An 18,431-nucleotide genomic window follows, 5' to 3' on the forward strand; every position below is an offset into this window, starting at 1 on the left:
GTGCAGCAAAATCAGACTTGCTGTTCTTCCACTACTCCAAAATTTTGCCTGTGGTTCCTCTCCTTTCAAGCCTGGTTTATACCTATAGCTTAGGCTATGTCCTCTCTAGCAATGCTGCAGCGGCCCCACTGTAGCGCTTCAGTGTAGACACTCACTACAGTGACAGAAGGGGTTCTCCCTTCACTGTAGTTAATCCACCTTCCCAAGAGATGGTAGCTGGGTTGACGAAAGAATTCTTACATCAACCTAACACTGTCTAAACCAGGGGTTAGGTTGGCTTAACTGTCACTCAGGGTGTGGATTTTTCAGACCCCTGAGGGAAGTAGCTGAGTTGACCTAACTTTTTAGTGTAGACCTAGCTAAGTCATGAAAAATTTTGTGCCCAAACACCATAGTTAGGTCGACCTAGTCCTCGATGGCGATGTGGCTAGGTCAATACAAGGATACAAGCTCACGCTTCTCTGAGGGGTGGATTTACCCACATTAGTGGAAAACCCCCTTCTATTGATATAGGAAGCATCTACTTTACAGTGCACAGTTGCAGCGCTGTAGCTATGCTACTGTAGCATAGACATACCCCCAGTGAATCTGGACACACCTCAGACTCTGGACTAGCATTTGCTAAATACATTTTTTCACAGAGCACTAATTAACCATCTTTCTTTTGTGCTTTGCTCTCTCCACGGGCTCATCTTGATTTTAAAAGGGTTTTTATTTGCCTTCGTATCCCAACAGACTTGATGAGGCAACAGAGCTGTATAACTGCTATTTCTAACAATCTCTTTGAGCTACTGTCTTCCACACACTGAGGTCCTCGTGAAATGGTGGCTTCAGCTAGCCACTGTAGGTTGGCAAAGGGTTTCAGGTGCCTCGTGCAGCACGGAATTTCATGTGTTCACTTCGTCAAGTGCATAAATAAGTTAGAATAACTTATTTTCTGATGGTGTAAATAAACCAGTTATCACTTTCAACTGTTGCATTTTTTTAATGCTTAGTCATGCCCAGTGGATGAAGAAAGATTAGAATATGTCTAAAAAAAGAAAAGAGTACTTGTGGATACAGACTAACACGGCTGCTACTCTGAAACCAGAATATGTCTAGTAAACTTTTATAATGAATACTTAGCTTAATTTGTCCCTTTCTGATCTGCTTTGACTGATATGTTTTTTCTTCTGTATCTTCTGTTCCCACTTCTGAAATGCACAAGGTCCTTTTTGATGAAAAAGCAATACAAAGTTGTCCATGAGTTTTTTGAATTAACTTCAACTTTATTTTCAAAAGTGAAATCCAGGAAGTACTTCAGAATCCTCGTAAGCAAAGCCTGTTTGAGATGGCGAAGATCTCTCATGGAGGGCCATTCAGAGAAGATAAAGTGGAAGATGTGAAAGCCCTTGTCAAGATTATCCCTGTCTTTTTGGCTCTTATACCTTACTGGACAGTGTATTTTCAGGTGAGTGACTCTGACCAGTCATAAAGACAATAAGTTTACATTCTCAGCACTGCAATTGGAAGCTCTGTAGGTGCTATCATTAAATCACAGCTCGGAGTCTAAATTGTAAAAATTCATTCCTCTCTGAAAATTGCATCAACTTTGAAGGAACATTTAAAAAAAAAAATGGGAAAATGTTCCATAAGCTTTTGTCAAATAGAATAGTTTAGCAATGTCAATGGCTAAAATTCTGAAAGAGGCTAGAAACCTAACAGTTTTTGCCTAGTCGTATTTTATTATGGACTAGCTGACTTTTTTATGTAATATGCACTCGTTAGTTTTGGGGTTCACCCCAAACTAGTTCTCAGAGATGTATATTTGTTTGCACAATGTAACTAAAATTATGTAACAAGCCAGTGCTTAGTAATGACAAAAACGTTTGCTGGCTCATTGACTTTTTAAACAAAATGGTCATGGGGTGACGTATATTAGTTCACCAATATGCCCTTGTATCTAAATGTAAATTGCTACGTAGTGTCTTTCATGAATGTAAAATTCCCTCTGAAGTTGAGGGATGAATACATGGTCTAAAAGGATATTAAGAATATTTTCAAAATATGTATTTTAACCTGATAATTGGAGTCTTAAAGCTAAAATTTGTAAATATCTAATGTACTTTTCAACATTAAACTGTTTCCTTTTCCAATTCACTTATCTTTGTCAGTGAAAACAGTTTAGTCAATTTTACTTTATTTTAGTGCCTTTCACTGTATTTCTCTAAGTTGGCAGGATGCTGCAGAGCTTAGGTTGCAAACACTTTAGAAGGCTGTTTAGGGCTTTAAAAATTTCCACTTAAAAGTTATTTTTAAAAAAATTCCTGTGACTGGTTCTGATGCTATTAGGTCTTGTACAAGAAGATTTGGCTTTAGGACTGAATTTGCTAAGCTTATGGAGGGAATGGGAAGATGAGACTGGCTACATGCCACTCAGTGTAGGCAATCTGCAACTGCTAGTAGCAAATATCCCCAACAGCCAGTGATGGGATACTAGATGGGGAAGGCTCTGGGCTACTACAGAAAAGGAGTACTTGTGGCACCTTAGAGACTAACCAATTTATTTGAGCATGAGCTTTCGTGAGCTACAGCTCACTTCATCGGATGCATACTGTGGAAACTGCAGAAGACATTATATACACAGAGACCGTGAAACAATACCTCCTCCCACCCCACTCTCCTGCTGGTAATAGCTTATCTAAAATGATCATCAAGTTGGGCCATTTCCAGCACAAATCCAGGTTCTCACCCTCCGCCCCCCCCCCCCCCCCCCCCACAAACTCACTCTCCTGCTGGTAATAGCCTATCCAAAGTGACCACTCTCCTTACAACGTGCATGAAAATCAAGGTGGGCCATTTCCAGCACAAATACAGGTTCTCAGCCCCCCCCCTTTTTTCCCCCCAAAAAACAATAGCTATTACCAGCAGGAGAGTGAGTGTGTGTGTGTGTGTGTTTTTTGGAAAAAAAAAAGGGGGGGGGGTGAGAAAAAAACCTGTATTTGTGCTGGAAATGGCCCACCTTGATTTTCATGCACGTTGTAAGGAGAGTGGTCACTTTGGATAGGCTATTACCAGCAGGAGAGTGAGTTTGTGTGTGTGGTTTTTGGAGGGGGTGAGAGAACCTGGATTTGTGCAGGAAATGGCCCACCTTGATTATCATACACATTGTGAAGAGAGTGGTCACTTTGGATGGGCTATTACCAGCAGGAGAGTGAGTTTGGGGGGGGGGGGGGGTGGAGGGTGAGAGAACCTGGATTTGTGCTGGAAATGGCCCAACTTGATGATCACTTTAGATAAGCTATTACCAGCAGGAGAGTGGGGTGGGAGGAGGTATTGTTTCATGGTCTCTGTGTATATAATGTCTTCTGCAGTTTCCACAGTATGCATCCGATGAAGTGAGCTGTAGCTCACGAAAGCTCATGCTCAGATAAATTGGTTAGTCTCTAAGGTGCCACAAGTACTCCTTTTCTTTTTGCAAATACAGACTAACGCGGCTGTTACTCTGAAACCGGCTACTACAGAGAATTCTTTCCCAGGTGTGTGTCTGGTGGGTCTGATCTAATGGTCCAATGTAACAAGTAAAGATATGGACACTAATTGTTTTTGTTGGGATTAAATAGAGTCTGTAGGGAAACTTCACCATAGTGTCAATTTTCCATACAAAGCTGAAATTTGTATTTGCTCAGAGTCTAACTGATTGCCATATTTGGGATCAGAAGGGAATTTTTCCCTGGCTCAAATTGGCAGAGAGCTGGCTTTTTTTTTTGTCTTCTACTAATGCATGGGGTGTAGGTCACATGCAGGTTTAAACTAGTGTAAATGGTGGATTCTCTGTAACTTAAAGACTTTAAATCACGATTTGAGGACTTCAGTAACGCAGCCAGAGGTTATGGGTCTGTTACAGGAGTTGGTAGGTGAGATTCTGTGGCCTGCAATGTGCAGGGGGTCAGACTAGATGATCATGATGGTCCCTTCTGGCCTTTGAGTCTAAAAGTTTGTGCTTTTTACTAAGCTCCAATTCTGGGCCTGGAGAGATGTGGCAGGATCTCACTAGAAAACTTTGTTTTGAACAGCTGTCTAGTACATTCAAATGCAATCCTTGTGAGTCACTGACATTTTAAGTAGTTTCACTTCAGAGTATGACTTATCAAGTAACAATGTCAACTAATTTTTCTTAATGTTAGATGCAGACTACATACGTTTTGCAGAGTCTACATTTGAAAATCCCTGAAATTTCAAATGTCACCACCCATATTCATACGGTAAGTTGGCCAAAATGTGGAGGGTTTTTTGTTTTGTTTTGTTCAGCTGAAACTCCCTGAGCTAAGCTAATGGTCCAATGTAATGAGTGATGATATGGACACTAATTTCTTTTGTTGGGGTTAAATGGTGTCTGTAGGGTAGCTTCATTGTAGTGTCACTTTTCCAGTACAAAGCTGAAATTTGTGTTTCCTGATGTTAAGCAGTAGAATTGTAATTTACGTAACTACACTTGGTTTTTATTAACTAATGCCTATATTTAAGTTAATCTTATACATGTTGTTTTGTTCATTCAGGCATATTTCAAAACTAAACGATTAGAGCTGTCAAGCGATTAAAAAGATTAACATCCAAATATTTAATACATTTCAGTTGGTATTCTATTACATCTGTGTTGGTGCACATAACAAAATTCATTCCACACATGCACATAAAAAATTAGAGGGAACACTGCAGACAGGTATTCCCACTAACTCAGTAGGACAACTCATGCTAAAAGTGAAGCACAGGTCATCTACACTGCAATGAAAAACCCACAGCTGGCCCATGCTAGCTGACTTGGGCTTATGGGGCTTGGGCTCTGAGACTGCTTATTTGCAATATAGACATTTGGAGTTGGGCCCAAGCCCAAACTTCTACATCCCAATTAAACAGTCACTTAGCCTGAGTCAGCTGGGTTGGGCCAACTGCAGGTTTTTAATTACAGTGTAGACATACCCTTACTTATATTTACACTTTATCTTGATTAATCAGTAATTGCAGGTAACGTGGATAATCTAGCATATTGAAGGATGTTATGGAACCAACTTCAAAGAAGAGCTTGCAAAGTCTAACATGAAGTGGTTACTGAAACAATCATTTCCATTTTACACAAAAAGTTTATCCGTATAAATTAATTACCAGGCTTACTAAATACGCCTTTGAAATTAAACCACTGGCATAAATTTAGTAATATGAATAGGTCAAAATTGCTTTCATTGTTTTTATTCACAAATGCAAATATAAAAAATGTGTATACTGTAAAATACCACATAAGTAAAATTAAAGTAACATTAAATTTGAAAGCCATCTGTGTATTTTGGTTCTCTTTTAAGTCTTAGAAAATGGTCTCATAGCTGAAAGTAAAATTGGTTAGGTGCATCAAACCGACTTTTCATCAACCTATAGCTTCTGTTTGCCTGATTCGATACAGTTAATAAATTAAATTGAAAGTGTTCTGAGACTTCTGCATTTTTAAAGGGGTGCAATCAACTTAAATCTTATATTTTAAATAAATTTTCCCTCAGCTATGTTACTAATAATAACATATTAGATAAGTGAAGGTATTTTTAAAATTCTGTTCACTAATTTTCTGCTGCTTATTTTTAAATTTCCCTTAACTTGGGTGCTGGAAGTCATGTCAATTTCACTTCCAGTTTTTAAGTGCTGTTGTGTTTGAGTTTTAGTGGAGGGGAATGTTAATTTAAAAATTCTGATAGAAATTTTTAAAAATGGAAATATTTTCATTGGTCCAAGGTTTTGTTAAATTTAGACTTAGCATAATCAAACTTTGGGCCACATTTGAGATGTCCATTTAAATAGAGCACAGTTTATTTTAACTTGCCTGCAGGTCCCTGGTAGTTGCAAATAAGTTTTACTTTATTCTTTCTATGAATCCCTTCTTGCCCTCTGTTAATATTACTTGCATTTCTATCTTTTTTTTCATGAGACAGTTTCAGAGCTTTTTCAAATATTAATTAAGCCTCACAACTGTCATGTTTGAGCTAACTGATTGCTGGGCTGAACAAAATGAATAGTTTTCCTCTAACTTGACTAAGACTTAATGAAACAGGCCTGTGCCTTTATCTGACATGGGGAAATTAATGAAGTGTGGACTGAACACTGCAGTAAATGTTCTTTTTAAACAAAGCACAGTGTGATACTTCTCTGCTTAGGCCCCTAAAGAATATTATGCGTATAAATATGCATTAAAAAATTACAGAAGGTTGTGTGTACACACCTCTAACCTAGTGACTGTAGATGCACTGTAACTTTAAAAATACTGTAAGTGTGCGTGTTTCTGCTTTGGGAATAAACGTTAGAAACTTATTCTAGCCTTTGGCTCCTTTATTTTTTGGTAAGCGGACTGTTAGGTTCAGAAATTGAATTGGTTCAAATAAGCAATGAAGGACTATTACTGGCTTTAGTTGAAAATGGTTTAAAATGCCACTCATACCATAAGACCGTTTGTTATAACTTTAAATTGGCTTTAAAAATAACTTCAGTTGTATTTAGTGTTTGTTTAATAATGTGGAATTTGAAGAATGGATAGTGGAACATCATCCTTGTGTGTCTGTCTTGATATTTTAAATGGTTCTTCTGCCAGCCAGTCTATAAGTGAATGTCAGCTCCCTTTTCTGCAGTGCTTCCATTGTAGCCCTTTTGCTGCTTCAATCTGAAAAATAATTCTGCAAGTATATTTTAAAACCATCTCAAAGTAGGTTTGTGGGTTTTTTCATTTTTTTTTTCTATTTGGGTCATATGAAAGGCATCATACAACACTACATTTCTAAAAATGTGTACATGTGTAGTCTTTTTTTTTTTAAAGCTATCAGACTTGCTCTTACCCACCAGGATATGATGATTTGCAGTAGCTAAGTAAAAGAGCAGTTGAGTTGTGGCTCATCAGATCTACATTTTTCTTATATGCACACAACATTCAATGTAAGCATTACAGTATTTGTCTAAAGTGAACAGGATAAAGATTGTAGTTTCTTGATATGGAAGTAGTGGAATATGTAAAAATATGTGCATACTCTCAATTTCCCAACTCCTGATATGTAGAAATGGGAATCCGTGAGTCTCCAAAAAACTTGTGATTGAATTGTGTGAAACACAGCAGTGCTGGCGATACTTGTTCGTTCTGTTGTCCATTATCAAATTCAGTAATGCCAAAAAACTTCCTACATTTTTTACTGTATTATCCAAATCAATCTTTAAGTTTTGTGATACTGGTTAATGTTGTGGTGAGATAGTAAAAGTCGGTTACGCAAAATACACAGCTGATTTCCCCCCTCCCCCCCCCCCCCCCCCCCCCCGTCCCAAAATGTGAAAGTTTTCCTGAATGGGGTCGATTGAATTAAATCAGTGATTTTTAAGCCACTGATTTAAATTTTGATTTAAATAAGCTTGAAACCTTGAATTAAATAGATTTCAATCAGGTTTTGCATTTGTACTGTTTATTTTCCAGAGAGAGAGGTTGTTACTCATTATTTGATAGCCACTAATATACATTGATTTGCAACTAAATATAGCATGCTAAATTTAGTACCTTTTGCTAACCAGGAGCATATATGATATCTACTCACATTTGTATAAGCAATTATATAGTTTAACTTAATTCTTACATTTATTGTGTTGCAAAATGCATCCTTCACCATTTTCTGTTAAATAGACTAACTTTTTTACTTGTGATTTGTGTCAAGCTCTACTTGGGTGGTCATTCAGATTCAATTAAAATGTACAAAAACATTTTAAATGCTTTTTTGTTAAATAAAACTGCCTTAAGTGATGGATACATAGGAAAAAAATTATCAAAAATGTATCAAAACATTTTGCATTTAAAGCTAACTGGTTTAATAAAGGAAATATCTGTAGCTAGTGAATTAAACTGATTGTTTTTGGTCACCATAAGCTTCAGAGTTTTAGAACTAGTAGATCACACCACTTCCCATCTAGTTTTTATTCAGAGATTGGAAGAAATTTTTTTTCCCTTCTTTTCCAATTCTTAATTGGGTTTTTAACTTAAAATGAATGAGTAACTGAATAAATATTCCCTCTGTGCCTGCCAAAGAGGCTACTGCTGCCAAAAAGCTAATTTAGCACCGCAACAAATTCTGGTGTCAGGTGCTTAACTAGTGACTTCCACCCATTCGGTGCCTTGACTTTCTTTAAAATTTGGCAGTAGACATGTATTGCTTAATATTTTTGGTATTTAAATTAAATTATTTTAATCGGGTGATGATTTCAACTTTAATATCAAACGTATTTTAAAAATTAAACCTATTTAAAAAATCAAGTTTTAAATTTTTTTAATCATTTCTTTTAGATCACGCTTGCTGACTCTAGTGGCAAGCAAAAAGATAATCAGTTCAGCAGAATTTTTAAGATTTGTTTTTTAGTCCAGAGTATGTGATGGTCCCGTAACTATAATCTTGCAAATTTGATCTGTTTGGAAATATTTAACAGTTTAAAACAGTTCATGGATTCAAAAGACTTGAATCATTGTCTTGAAATAGTTGGAGGACAGAGTGTAATATGGAATACAAAAAATTCTCAAACGTTAATTGTTGAATTAATTTTTAAGGTAACTACTTGTCCCCCCAAGCTCTTAAGCATAATTCTATCTTTCCATGAAAACATGTACAGCACAGTTCAATACAACGGCTCAGTCTCTGAGGCTTTCCAGATTCGTAGCAGAGTTAAGCAAGGCTGGGTACTTGCCCCAAGGCTGTGTACTTGCTCTGTTTCGGATCTTCTTCTCCTTGCTATTGAAACAAACTTTTGGTTCCTCAACTGAGGGAATCTACTTGCACACAAGATCTGATGGAAAGCAGTTTACTCTTGCAAGACTTAAATCTAAAACCAAGACTCAGGAGGCCCTTATCCAACACCACCTCTTTGCTGATGATGCAGCAGTGACAACCCACACAGAAGCGTGTCTTCAAAACTTTCTGGACGTTTTTTCCAAAGTCTACCAAGACTTTGGGCTTACCATAAGCCTAAAGACGATTAACATAATGTTCAAAGGAGTTGAGGAGGCATCCTTCCTCAAGATAAACAACTATGAACCTGAAGTGGTGAATGAGTTCACATACCTGGGGTTGACTGTCACAGTCAATCTCTCACTTGAAACAGAATTCAACATCTCCATTGGAAAAGCTGCCACAACAATGTCTAGACTGAACAAGAGGGTATGGCAAAACAAACTGACAGAACACACACCGGTGTGTATCAAGCATGCGTTATCAGCATACTTTTGTGTGAGAGTGAGACATGGATCATATACTCTCATCCAGAAAAGAGGCTCAACAGCTTTCATATGCGTTGCCTTTGTTGAATCTTTGGAGTCTCCTGGAGGGACAAAGTCATGAACACTGAGGTGCTCAAGCGGGGCAGCATACCCAGCATGCAAACGCTCCTCAAATGAGACACCTCTGCTGGCTTGGGCATGTGTGCTTAATGAGTGATGGGCGCATCCCAAAGGACATCCTCTACAGCAAACTGGCATCTGGAAAAAGACCCAGAGGATGCCCAAAATTGCGTTTCAAGGATGTGTGCAAGCAAGACCTCAAAGAAATGGATGTGGACATATGGGAAGATCACACAAGACCGCAGCCTTTGGAAACGAGCTTAACAAAGGTCTCCGGAGTTATGAGAGGAAGCAGTCCAGCTTAGCAGAAGTGAAAAGAACTTGCAGAAGGCAGAGCCCAGACGGTTGAAACATTACCTTTAAATGGGACAGATGTGGCAGAGATTGTGTATCTCAAGTGGGTCTCATAGGCCACGGTCGCAGCTGCCATAAAATCAACTGGGTTTCAAACACTCAAAAGTTGAGTTAGTTAATGATGTTATTTATCTTGTGCACACAGCCTCTCCCCAAACCCAACTGGTTTGGGACAGGTATGGTAGAAGGACTTAATGATGTTGCATCTTCTCTCCAGGGGTTCAAATCATATGTATGGCTCCTAGACTTACGTGAACTGGCCCCAGTTCCTGGCACAGTTGTGAGGCTTTATATACAAAGATTCTTTTAGAGTCCTCCTTTAACAAAAACTGGATGGAGCGTTAGATGCTTGGACATGCTCTAAATTTTCATTTGGACTTTACTAGTTGGAATAGTATTTATAGTGGAAATAGTGCAGTGGGATAGGTTGAATATGTCTAAAGCTATTTTTGGAGTTGCATAAGAACATTTCCTTAGTGCTTAATGGAATATCTCAGTTTGCCCATATGGAACTGATTCTAAAGATTTTAAAGCTTGGTAGAATGGGAATCTCATTGTGAATTACTGAAACTTGCAAATTGGAAAGGATAAAAGTATCACACAATAGACTTTGTTCATTTGACAGGTATAATTTCATTTTAATTGTATTTTGCATTATATTAGTAAAATACTCTTTCTACTATGCTGTGACAACTATGAAAAGTCATAATTTTAATGGAAGATCTATAGACCTGGCTACTAAATATTTCTCATGGAGAGAATAGAAACAATTGAGTAATAGGAAATATAAACCTATAGTCAGACTCAGGAACACATCTTTGGAAGCAAAATAAACAAGCAGGGAATACTTAATTGCATTAAATCACTTTCAACCATATATGACATTAAGATTGCCTTTGATTGCTGTTATTGACACATCTTGGTGTATTTGTTTACCAGACATTAGCTGCACAATCAGTCATTCAACAGACAGGTGTTCTGTGATTGATGGATCTTAATGGCTTGAAAGCTCCTGCAGGATAATGATTTTTCTATTAAGCACGTTCCAAGACACACACAGAAAACAAATGTTAAGATGCTAATGTTCCTCCCTCAAAAGGAGGCAGCATTGATCATGACGTTCTATTCGTTGTTCATTTTTTGTTCTATCCAGTGATGGCTCAGATGACGAGTCTGGCTCTGTCAGCCGTCTGAAACTCATTGGGGCTCTGTTTAGAAGTAATAGTACAATCTAATCATTCCCATTTAAATTCATTGGTGTTGAATGCTCAGGTGGCTTGCAGCATGGGGCCTGTAGGCAGCAGCTGGCTAGAGATAGAGGCTTAGTCTCCCCAAATCTGTCTACCAGCCAGAACCCCTTGCCAGCTATCATGATAGAGGGACAGTTGGACCAAATCTCAGTGGTGTTAGACATGGGCTTCTGCTCCCCGTCCAAACTCCATGTGATGAAACCTGTGTCCATTAGAGAGTTGAGTGGAGGCAGAGGCCAGGAGCAGAAGGACCCTGTGTGCCAGGTTGCAGTGCCATACAAATTTGGCACAGCCACTCTTCCGTCATGCCAGCAGGGAAGGGGCTCACTGTTAAGCCATCCAGCTATGGTTAATGCCCACTCCCCTGTATGAGTGACAGAGGTGGTTGAACCTCTGTGTTTTAACCTGGTGCATGGGTTCTTCCTCCCGGTCCAAGGGCTCCACTCTGTTTTCTATCGACACAAGCTTCAGCTGCATCCCATGCCACCTGGCTATGCTTACTTCCTCCCCATTGGCAGAGGTATGCCTTGCCCATTGCTCTCTTCCCAATGGGAAGGCAGACAGTAACTGGAGGTGGGTGGCATGAGCCCGTGTCTGAACCTGTGTTAAAGGGGAAGTGGACGTGAGCACAGTGGTCTGAGGCAGCAGCAGCTTTACTATAAAACTGCCCCTCTCTGTAACCTGGCTCAATCTTTAAATACCTTTCCCCCCTCCCCCCCACCCCCCTTCCCCTGGGTCTGCGACCCTCTGCAACCTCCCTCACTTTAAGCATTGCTTCTGGTGCTCAGATTTGGCTGGGCCTGAGTGCTAAGTGGGTGGGCCATTGCCCACCAATGGCAACAGCCCTGCTCAGGCCCGCCACTCTCCAAGAAAAATTTTACCAGCCTTCTGTGATTGGGCTCTTCAGTGTTTTGAGATGTTTGCATTACAGTGCCTGCCAACTATATTACTATGCACCCTGATGGTCTTAAAGGTATGAAAAGGTTTGATTAGTGGAACTTCTTTTTCAGTTTTATCTGCAAACAACCAGCAGTCTAGTTAGCTGAGGTACTCCATTTGGTAACATTCCTACTATGTTCAAATGTGCAACTATGTTGTGCCATCATTTTCAAAGCAGAACTCCAGTGACTTATGGATCAGGTGACTTTTGGAGAGTGTCTCTTCATATTCACGCTCTTTGTCCACCTTTCTTCCTCTGAATTCTGCTCTCGGAACTGCTGGGTTCAGCAGAAGGAACTGAGGCAGTTGGGGCTCTTATAATCTTGGTTCTGAACATTGGATGTTGCAAGAGGCTGCCTGTGCAACCCCAGTGGGCACTGCTTTCTGGGAAAACTCCCAAAGCTCAACACAGATGGATGTGAATTCCAGGAGTGGGAGCATGCAGTGGCATCCTACTTACTTTGGAGAGAAACCATCTTTACTGTTTTAAGCCAGAAGAATTGTAAAATACTGTAGCTAAGTAAAAACCGGAAGAGCTAAGCTAAGAAAAATGCATTAATGGTAATGTTGAGAAATGACTGAACAATTTTATTTTAATGTGAGTCTGTAACTTGTAACAAATACTTTGGTTTCTCCCAGGTTTTCATTATTGCATGAAAAAATGCTATTTTTAAAGAAAAGAACAAATCAGGTGGTAAGTAGAACATGGCTGAATTAATCTATCTACTCTGTTTTTAGTTTCCTGCAGCCTGGTTGACTATGTTTGATGCAGTGCTTATTCTGATCCTAATACCCTTAAAGGATAAAGTGGTAGATCCCATTCTGAAGAGGAATGGCTTGCTCCCCTCATCTTTGAAGAGGATTGCAGTTGGAATGTTCTTCGTGATGTGCTCTGCATTTGCCGCAGGTAAGAAAGCAACTTAGATACACATTTGATTTACTTCTGCAGAGTCCTGTTGAGTGTCTAAAATGTTTCTGGAGTCTTCAACTGATAAGTGTTCAGGAGTCTCTTGGATGGGCTGCATGAATGTGTGTGCCTAATGAGGGGTTTCTCTAACTATTGCTAAGCTTTCATGTTTTTATTAATAGTGTAAAACGACTAGACCATTTTTCTGCTTGAAACAAGGTTATAAATTAACACTTTTAAAGAAGCTTAACTTGCGGCAGTTTGTTAACTAACAATCTCCAGGATGAAAGATTTGCCTTTTCTGTAAGCTACTATCAAGGTCAAGCATACTGAAAAGTAGCAGAAGAGCTACTTTTATCATCATCAACCATATGATGTCACTGAGGAGTTCAGCCTGTTTTGGCTCATAGCTGGTGATCAGATGGGAAAGAATTCCACTTCATAAAATAAATGCAAAATTCTAATTCCATATTCTAAATATTAAGGAAACTCCAAAGCAATGTCACCTGATTTTAATCATCACTTCACTTAAAAGTTAAGCACAGGAAAAACAAGGATCTGTAAAAATCAGTGTGTGCCTTTAATACAGTCTGATTTTCAAATATTAAATAAACTTGAAACTCTGTTTAAAACTGTTTCTTTAGCTGAAGTAATAAAATTGGCTTATTGCTGAGCAAGACTTTCCTCCGACTTTGGCTTTTTTCCCCCTTGCCTTAATGTTCCGTAATGTTTGGAATTATTGTAGTGTAAAATAGCTTAGCTGTAGCACAAAAGGAAAAAGATGGCATCGCTGTTCAAACCATAAATCATCTGGTTATGGGGATGATTTAATGTTGTTAAGCACTGCTGATGTGGAACTGAACATCTCTGAGCAATGCTTCATGGAACCTATACCCTTCACCCAATATCACTGTAATGAACATATTGATAAAGCATTATAGCATTAAATAAATTAATCTCGACACTTGTAATTTCCTATATTTTAGAGAGAGGGACACTTTATAGGGCTATTAAGGTTTCTCCCAATGAGAGAGGTAATTACCTTATTAGACCAAGGTCATTTTTGTATGTGGGCAAGTAAAGTTCTTACTGTAAAAGTCATTTGAACTTAAAATAGGAATATTTCTCTTATTCTGTGGCACTTGAGGACATTTGGGTAGAGCTCCCCTCTGCCAGTTGGGGACGACAATGCCAGAAATGTTGAATGCCAGCCCTATAAATAGAACTTGCTGGCTCAGAATTCTTACTTGACTTGACTTGTAAAATTACAATTCATGTCCCCACTAATATTGAAACAGAAGCACTCCTGAAATAAACTAATTGAGCTGCAGTCTGGTTGTATGCAATAGAACTCCAGATGACTTAATTTTCAGGATTAGTATCTGATTTAGACATGTGATATCTGCCTAAAATCATTCTTTTCCCCAGCAGAAGTCCAGTTGTTTTGGTTCACTGGGCTGGGTAAAACCAATGTGAAGCCTGGTGGAGAACTTCAATCTTGACCTGTGTTTGGAGTAAGCTAACATTCTAGAATGTGAGAACCCAAGTCAGATGACTTCTGGGGCTGAAATTAACACAAATTTGCTTCCATTGGTCTAAATAATTCATGAAGTGTTTCATCTTATAGGGCAGGCTAATCAATGGCATTTATAAAAGCTATTTTCATTTGACTCTTAAACTGCAGCATAACTACCAGACTACCATTTCGTTAGACAGAAGTCTTGATGACAATATGGAACAATATGAAGATGCCAATATTTTTAATCTGCAGTCTTGGAAATAACTTGTGTGTGCCTTATTTTCATTTTTAATATATTTGCCTAACTGGCAGTAGTTCTGGACATGAGTTAGGCTGCCTATTAGGTTGTTTAGTTTATTTTAAATACCTTATAAATTGAGTGAATACAACTGATTAGATTAAAGGAACATCTGCTGTGCTTGCTTCATGCATTTTATTGTAAATTCTTAGCAGCAGTATTTAAGGTTATTCAACTGGAAAATTGACTTCGTTTATAGACTCTAAACAATTACAGCATGAATTTAATCTGAAAGTTTTAATAGTTAAAAGAATCTTAAACTTGTCTTGAAACTTGTCACATTCAAATACAGTCTAACAAAGAATCAATAGATTCTAGCTTCTAAAATCTTCAGGTTTGAAGAGAAATTTATGGTAAGTTAGTTTGAAGTTGAAGGTTCATAAATAGCCACGTCTTGGTGGCAGGATATCTGATGAAGTTGCCTATAGCTAGAAGAGTATAGTATTCATAAAGGATCACCATATACTTTTGAAGTGAAGTCATTTCACACTATTATATATGACATAATTAAATTTCAGCAAGACTTTAACTGGTTTTGCAGCTTAGTTTATTTGTAAACATTCTAAAATTAGAGTGAGAAGCTGAATTGTCAGTTCCTTAGAGTCCCTATTGCCATATTTTTTAAAAAATGTAGAAAACTGGCTATATTTCAGCTTAAAAGAAATGAGGGAAATATAGAAGAGAGAGTGCTTGTGGCACAAGAAAATGTTGCGTTCAGAACAGCCTTTGTCCTAAAGCTGTTCATTGTTAATGAAAACAGTGTTTTTTAAAAAGTGGGGGGGGGGTGTGACATTTTATTTAATCACTCAGATTAATAGGGGGTTCTTTCACTGCCTGTCCTGTAACCTTCGGTACCATAATGCTATGCTCAGAGCCCTGACATCAGCAGCCAGCCTACAAGCATAAAGATCTCTTCCTGGCTTCTTCCAGCCTAGTTACTACTTGCAGGGTGACCCCAACAAGGAGTCTCCTCAAATTCATCTACCCTGAGATCTTAACTGCCAGACATTCTTCTCTGGTTGTCATCTCCCAAGGTGTGAAAACAGCCTCCATTTAGTTTGCACAACAGAGAAATTGCATGGAGTAAGAATAAACAAAAGAAAAGGAGTACTTGTGGCACCTTAGAGACTAACCAATTTCCACTCCATATGGCTAAATGCAGTGCCTTGCATAATGACAGGTTTCAGAGTAACAGCCGTGTTAGTCTGTATTCGCAAAAAGGTGCCACAAGTACTCCTTTTCTTTTTGCAAATACAGACTAACACGGCTGTTACTCTGAAATAAACAAAAGGTTTATTTAATAGAAAAATCACCAGTTCAAAGATGAAACAGTAAGGAAAAGCAAACATACAAATTACACAGACAATAAAGATGTGACTTCCAGGTTTTACTGTTCTATATTAGCTAAATTCCCTTTTCTAATATAAGTTACCTATTGCCTCTGAACAGTCATAGGGGAGATCTAGTGTTCGATAGACAGCACTCCACAGATGCTGGCCCTCAGTTTCTGGATGTCCTTCACTTCAACTCCCTTCCTTCTCTTTTAAGAGTTTGCATTTTTTTTCTTTCTCTTAGATTCTGGTGCCTGATGGTGGGGGAAACTCCCTCCTCTCTGAAGACTGGTCTACACCTAAAACTTAGGTTGACCTAGCTACATTGCTATGGGGTGTAAAACATTGACACGCCTGAGGCCAGGTCTACACTACAACCTTACAGTCATATAACTACCTTGCTCAGAGGTGTGAAAAATCCCAGCGTAAACCGTGCTTCTCCCATCAATATAGCTGCTGTCTCTTGGGGTGGTGGATTACGTCGATTAACTACATCAAGAAGCTCTCCTGTCAGCGTTATAGCATCTTCACTAAAGTGCTCCACCACTGCAGCTTTTTTAAGTGTAGCCCTGGTCTACACTAGAAAATTAGGTTGGCCTAACTGCATTACTCAGGAGTATGAAAAATCCACACTTCTGAGGGCCAACCCTTGTCTATACTTACAGTGCCACTGTAGTGCTTCATGAAGACGCTACCCTGTGTCTATGGGAGAAGCCCTTCCAATGACATAGCACTGTCTACAGCAGGGGTTACGTTGGTATAACTACGCCACTCAGTGGTGTGGATTTTCCATATCCCTGAATGGTGTCATTATACCGACATACATTTGTAGTGTAGACCAGGTCTAAGTCCCTGTGTCGACAGCGCTAGGATGGAAGAATTCTTCTGTCGACCTAGCTGCGCCACTGTAATGCTTAAGCGTAGACAAGCTTGTCGTTAAGCCAACCTCAGCATTAGGTCAATGGAAGAAAGCTGGATTTACTACAGCTTCTGACTACGGCAGCATGGCTGTAGCTGTCATAGACATACGCTGAGTGTTCCAAGACTGGGGTTTTCTTTTCAGTTTCAAGTTGATGCAATGGCTTCCCATTAACTCTAATGGTCCACCATTGTCTTTTTCTGGCTGGACAGTGGATGTGTACTTGAAGTTAGTTTTGTGTGAACAACAGGCTTGGAAGGAGATTTTTTTTGCCGAGAGACGTAGTTGAAATTGTAGTACTGCTCATGAGCATATTATTGAATACATATCTATTCATAACCACAGTCTGCATATGTATCTTGTGATGACCATCTAGTTCAGAACATTACAACCTTTCATAAGATATTACTTGACATATTTTTCTACACAATAACATTGCGTACAACCAGTTGATCCAATTGCTTACTATTTGGGGTTCGCACCTCTATTTTCCCCTTTCAGTATCTGGACCCTGATTGTTACAGGGGGAAGTAAATTTTGAAATGTGTTCAACGAGATAGTTGCACCAGCAAGATATAACTGGAGGAGTTTCAGGATTAATAGTATCCATTTTTTCCCCACCTGCTGTTTCAATATAATAGACTATAGAACAGTTAGAAGCTTTCTTTTCTACAATTGATTCTTAACTACCATTAATGGTTAAGCTTGTGCTATGATACAGGATGCTTTCCACCGTTCTCAAGAGCACATTACAGACCACTTATTGTACATATAGGCATGCTTGAACCTTTTGACTCACTCCCAGAGCTCGAGCCCCAATACAGCTATTGCACAACTGTGAACTACAAAATTATCTTTAGTATGAAACTGTAAGCATCTCCATTCTAGAATCCCCTTGCTCAGTTTTGACACCACATTCAGACTTTCAAAACAAGAGCAGGGTTTTTTTTGTTTTTTTCCCCCCAAGCTTGGTCTCATGTCATATACGTGTTTTATCAGGGACTCAACATTATGGCACATGCCCAGCTGTCTGGGTCGTGCACCCACTGCTTTTTATCTGGATCAGATAAAAGTGAGGAAATTGACTACTATATTTAGTCATTTAAGCACACTGTGTCAGCAGTGCCTTATAGATGGCATGCTGCAGATGTATGAAATCTTTATTATTATTCCATTGTTTTCCTTCTTGGGTATAAGGTCAGGTCTTGATCTTCTAACCTAGACCAGGCTGATCCTTATCTGCACTTGGATGGAGACGTGCCTGTACAACCGGAGTACTTCAGGAAACTAATGTTAATGATTCAATAGGTCCTACTCTTCCCTTCAAAACAGCAATGAGCTAGTGTGCCAAACTGAGTGGGTTGTGGGCTCTTTGGTATTGGTAATTGGAAGTATATTCTTTTGGGTGAGGCATAAAATAGAAGCCCTGGTCACTTGTGGTTATTAAAAATCCCAAGCATTCTTTGTAGCAGTATGCCTAATTTCAGTGTGGGTAAACTGTAAGCGAACTACTGAAATTTCCCCTACAGTTTCAGTGGGAT

At 38.9% G+C, this 18,431-nt stretch overlaps 1 protein-coding gene across 3 annotated transcripts in view; it reads left to right on the forward strand.

The window, feature by feature from the left end:
- The window catches only part of SLC15A4 (solute carrier family 15 member 4), a 49,233-nt gene that overhangs the window by 13,336 nt on the left and 17,466 nt on the right, over window positions 1–18,431 (forward strand). For all 3 annotated transcript variants that reach the window (XM_043529393.1, XM_043529394.1, XM_037878584.1), the window contains exons 3-5: window positions 1,282–1,450; window positions 4,167–4,244; window positions 12,655–12,823. In XM_043529393.1, the coding sequence (XP_043385328.1) occupies window positions 1,282–1,450; window positions 4,167–4,244; window positions 12,655–12,823 (416 nt within the window). The remainder of the gene's footprint in view (window positions 1–1,281; window positions 1,451–4,166; window positions 4,245–12,654; window positions 12,824–18,431) is intronic.

This window comes from Chelonia mydas, chromosome 15 (genome assembly GCF_015237465.2).
Source record: "Chelonia mydas isolate rCheMyd1 chromosome 15, rCheMyd1.pri.v2, whole genome shotgun sequence".
NCBI lineage: Eukaryota > Metazoa > Chordata > Testudines > Cheloniidae > Chelonia > Chelonia mydas.